This window comes from Oncorhynchus clarkii, chromosome 24 (genome assembly GCF_045791955.1).
Source record: "Oncorhynchus clarkii lewisi isolate Uvic-CL-2024 chromosome 24, UVic_Ocla_1.0, whole genome shotgun sequence".
NCBI lineage: Eukaryota > Metazoa > Chordata > Actinopteri > Salmoniformes > Salmonidae > Oncorhynchus > Oncorhynchus clarkii.
In genome coordinates, this window is record NC_092170.1 from 35,202,510 (window position 1) to 35,207,648 (window position 5,139).

Below are 5,139 nucleotides of genomic sequence, written 5' to 3' on the forward strand. Positions count from 1 at the left end.
TTTATGCCAAACATAACGTTTTGCATTGTTGCCAAAAAGTTCAATTTTGGTTTCATCTGACCAGAGCACCTTCTTCCACATGTTTGGTGTGTCTCCCAGGTGGCTTGTGGCAAACTTTAAACAACACTTTTTATGGATATCTTTAAGAAATGGCTTTCTTCTTGCCACTCTTCCATAAAGGCCAGATTTATGCAATATACAACTGATTGTTGTCCTATGGACAGAGTCTCCCACCTCAGCTGTAGATCTCTGCAGTTCATCCAGAGTGATCATGGGCCTCTTGGCTGCATCTCTGATCAGTCTTCTCCTTGTATGAGCTGAAAGTTTATAGGGACGGCCAGGTCTTGGTAGATTTGCAGTGGTCTGATACTCCTTCCATTTCAATATTATCGCTTGCACAGTGCTCCTTGGGATGTTTAAAGCTTGGGAAATCTTTTTGTATCCAAATCCGGCTTTAAACTTCTTCACAACAGTATCTCGGACCTGCCTGGTGTGTTCCTTGTTCTTCATGATGCTCTGTGCGCTTTTAACGGACCTCTGAGACTATCACAGTGCAGGTGCATTTATACGGAGACTTGATTACACACAGGTGGATTGTATTTATCATCATTAGTCATTTAGGTCAACATTGGATCATTCAGAGATCCTCACTGAACTTCTGGAGAGAGTTTGTTGCACTGAAAGTAAAGGGGCTGAATAATTTTGCACGCCCAATTTTTCAGTTTTTGATTTGTTAAAAAAGTTTGAAATATCCAATAAATGTCGTTCCACTTCATGATTGTGTCCCACTTGTTGTTGATTCTTCACAAAAAAATACAGTTTTCTATCTTTATGTTTGAAGCCTGAAATGTGGCAAAAGGTCGCAAAGTTCAAGGGGGCCGAATACTTTCGCAAGGCACTGTACTCTACTACTGGGATTCCACTTTAGTCCTTTAAATTAATTCATTTTATATTTCTTATTATATTTACTTTTCTATTATCAGGGAGTCATGCTGAGACCAAGGTCTCTTTTACAGATGAGCCTTGAATTCCACAATTAAAAGAAAATACACACATCTAAATAAAGAGACAGAAGGAAAAACACGGTCATAACTAAACAGACATTCATCAGTAAATAGGTCCTTATTTATAGAAGGCAGTTTAGAAAAAGTATAATTATGACTTTAGTTGGTGTATTAAAGAACTGCGTTTGTGTTTGTCAGAGAGAGAGAGAGAGAGAGAGAGAGAGATGGAGAAATAGTGGTCTCAGCTTGTGGAGGTTTTTAAAGAGCACGCCACAGTTCTTAGACTCCATAGATTAAGATCTGTTGATCACTTAAAGTGTTACTTTAAGACTAGGTATTTTTAGTTTAGGTTAGGAGGAGAGCGAGAGGCATCTTCTATCGTGTGTGTGTGTGTGTGTGTGTGTGTGTGTGTGTGTGTGTGTGTGTGTGTGTGTGTGTGTGTGTGTGTGTGTGTGTGTGTGTGTGTGTGTGTGTGTGTGTGTGTGTGTGTGTGTGTGTGTGTGTGTGTGTGTGTGTGTGAGGAGCTGTGGCTGTGTGCGTGCGTGCATGCGTGCGTGCGTGTGTGTGCGTGTGTGTGTGTGTGTGTGTGTGTGTTTGTGTGCGTGCGTGCGTGCGTGTGTGTGCGAGCGAGGAGCTGTGGCTGTGTGTTTGTGGTCTGTTTAGAGATGGTGGTGTCTTATCTGTGGTGAGATAGAAAGCTAGAGAAAAGAGGGCAAGAGGAAGAAAATATAATTTACCAACAGTAAAACTTTTGCTCTGGTGTTCCTTGACCAAGCGGTGGAACTTCTTGATTTTGAAAGTCTGTGAAAGATGGTAAACGCTAGTCTTATACTGTAACATCCTCTTCATGGGGTTTCCGTGTGTATGTTGTCATGGGAAATTCTTATACAGGGACACTCATAGTCAATCTTAAATGAATCATTGTTTATTGCCAGCGTGCTGGAGAGGTTCCAACCAACTCAATGCACCATAGTACACATGTCAATCAGGAGCTCTGCCTGGGGCAGTCCTAGCAGTTGTCTTATATACAGAGACAAGTTATATTTGCAAGATTTAGCCTAATTCATTCATCATTACTGTTTTTTTTCATTCATGTGACGGACAAATACTGGTTCAGATCATGACAGACCAATACTGGTTCATAACATGTGACAGACCAATACTGGTTCATAAAATGACGGACCAATACTGGTTCAGAACATGACAGACCAATACTGGTTCAGATCATGTGACCGACCAATACTGGTTCATAACATGTGACAGACCAATACTGGTTCAGATCATGACTGACCAATACTGGTTCAGAACATGTGACAGACCAATACTGGTTCAGATCATGACTGACCAATACTGGTTCAGAACATGTGACAGACCAATACTGGTTCAGATCATGACTGACCAATACTGGATCAGAACATGTGACCGACCAATACTGGTTCAGATCATGACTGACCAATACTGGTTCAGAACATGTGACAGACCAATACTGGTTCAGAACATGACTGACCAATACTGGATCAGAACATGTGACCGACCAATACTGGTTCAGATCATGACTGACCAATACTGGTTCAGAACATGTGACAGACCAATACTGGTTCAGAACATGACTGACCAATACTGGATCAGAACATGTGACTGACCAATACTGGTTCAGAACATGACGGACCAATACTGGTTCAGAACATGTGACAGACCAATACTGGTTCAGAACATGACTGACCAATACTGGATCAGAACATGTGACCGACCAATACTGGTTCAGATCATGACTGACCAAGTATCGACTGGGATGTACACTTCTATTGATAAAGGTTTAAAATCCTAACCTGTCTTCCTGTTTCTTCCACAGGTTTGATCTGAACACTGCCTGGACACACCACACAGAGACACACACAGGGACACACATCTTCACACACACGTACACGTAGACACACACACTCTGTGGTGATGTCTGAGGCGGAGGGGTGTGTGTCGGTGTGGGAGTGGCTGTGTGCTCTGCATCTGGACCAGTATTTCCCAGTGTTCCAGGATGCGGGGTTAGGAACGTTGTTGGAATGCCAAGGGCTGACCCAGGATCAGCTGGAGACGATTGGAATCAAACTGTCTGGACACCGCAAACGCATCCTAGCCAGCCTGCAAAAAACACACTACCACACACACCCCGAGAGAGAGCACGATGCCCTACTCACACATCTGGCTGCAGAGGGAGACCAGAGAGAGGAAGAGAGAGCTGTGTTCAGACCCAGTCCTTTGGGGAGAGAGACACCACTACCTGCACAGAGACCAGTATCCAGAGGAGAGAGACCAGTCCCTAAGGAGAGATCAGTGTTCAGGGAAGAAGAGAGGGATGGAGAGAGACCGAGACCAGTCCCTAAGGAGAGAACTAAGTACCGCTCTGTCCCTGTAGAGACATTGTACTGTGGCCAGACTTCCCCCCCTCCCAACCCTACCTTCTGCCCTACCACCCCCAATCCCAACTCTACCTCCTACTCTACCGCCCCCCATTCTACTGCCCAGGACCCCCCCTTACCCCCCATCCCCCCTCGCAGCACCCCAAACGGCCCCCCACTACGCTTCATCCCCACCTCCCCTAAACACTCCCCCATGGCACCCAAACCCAGACATAAACATAACAATACACACTCCTCTACAAACACTCAGACCACAGTACCCCTCCCTAGCCTCTCCACCAATCCCCCCACAGTACCTCTCCCTAACCTCTCCACCAATCCCCCCACAGTACCCCTCCCTAGCCTCTCCACCAATCCCCCCACAGTACCCCTCACTAGCCTCTCCACCAATCCCCCCACAGTACCTCTCCCTAGCCTCTCCACTAATCCCCCAACAGTACCCCTCACTAGCCTCTCCACCAATCCCCCCACAGTACCTCTCCCTAGCCTCTCCACCAATCCCCGCACAGTACCTCTCCCTAGCCTCTCCACCAATCCCCCCAGAGTACCTCTCCCTAGCCTCTCCACCAATCCCCACACAGTACCTCTCCCTAGCCTCTCCACCAATCCCCCCACAGTACCTCTCCCTAGCCTCTCCACCAATCCCCCCACAGTACCTCTTCCTAGCCTCTCTCCCTCGCCTGTTTCACCAGCCAGACACCCACAGCAGGTGGGGGAGGGAGGGAGAAAGCCCTCTCCTGTTTCACCAGCCAGACACCCCCAGCAGGTGGGGGAGGGAGGGAGAAAGCCCTCTCCTGTTTCACCAGCCAGACACCCCCAGCAGGTGGGGGAGGGAGGGAGAAAGCCCTCCCCTGTTTCGCCCTCTTCCTCCTCCTCTTCCTTCTCAGTTGAACAATATGACCAGTCTTCCTCTTCTGATCAATGCGTGCCCACCCTCCCCCCTAAAGTCTACGTGGTGGGGGCGGGCCCTAAAGAGCCTCGCGGCCCTGCTCCAATCCCACGTCGACCTCCTGTTTTGCCCCCCAGAACCACACCCACACATAGGTAAGAGGGCCTCTGATTGGCCCCCAATGTTGTCAGTTCTACTTCTGTCGTTTGTTCTATTGCATTAGAGACAATCTAAACCAACAGTCTCAAATAAACTGCTTAACCTTTCAGAAGTGTGTGTTTGTGTGCGTGTGTTTGAGGGTACGTGTGAGTGTGTGTGCGTGTGAGTGAGCTCGTGTTTGTGTGTGTGAGTGAGAGTGTGCTTGTGTGTGTGAGGTGAGTGTGTGGTGAGGTTTCACAGGAGCAGTCGTATCTCTAGCTGTGAAGAGCTTCACCGCCCTCTACAGGCCAGCAGTGTGTTTCCTCATCATATACCATATCCTGATCATATTCAGTTTGTCCACCAGGTTGTGACCCTGCTGCATTAGTGCTTGGTGTGTGTGTGTGTGTGTGTGTGTGTGTGTTGAGCTCAAAGGTCTACTGTACACAGACCTGCTGCTACTCAGAGTATATCTCACAGAACTGTGTACGGGAGTAGTCTATACAAACTACTTTCTATGGTCATGAGGAACTATGATAACAATTATACTCCGGTTTCACTAGTGTTTCAGTAACCCAGCTGTGTGTGTGTGTGTGTGTGTGTGTGTGTGTGTGTGTGTGTGTGTGTGTGTGTGTGTGTGTGTGTGTGTGTGTGTGTGTGTGTATGCAGGCTGGTCTCTGTTAGAAATGTTTAC

The 5,139-nt window shown here is 47.3% G+C and overlaps 1 protein-coding gene across 1 annotated transcript; it reads left to right on the forward strand.

The window, feature by feature from the left end:
* The first annotated feature begins 2,890 nt into the window (after positions 1-2,890).
* On the forward strand, positions 2,891-4,616 carry LOC139382649 (uncharacterized). Its single transcript, XM_071126741.1, has 3 exons — positions 2,891-4,127; positions 4,366-4,462; positions 4,606-4,616. Exons 1-3 carry the CDS (start codon positions 2,955-2,957, stop codon positions 4,614-4,616), a joined length of 1,281 nt encoding a protein of 426 aa, XP_070982842.1. The 5' UTR covers positions 2,891-2,954.
* Positions 4,617-5,139: the final 523 nt, after the last annotated feature.

Coding starts and splice junctions, on each gene's coding strand:
- LOC139382649 (XM_071126741.1), top strand. CDS start 2,955: ATGTCTGAGGCGGAGGGGTGTGTGTCGGTGTGGGAGTGGCTGTGTGCT. Junction 4,128..4,365: donor CAGCCAGACACCCACAGCAG/GTGGGGGAGGGA, acceptor TCCCCCCTAAAG/TCTACGTGGTGGGGGCGGGC.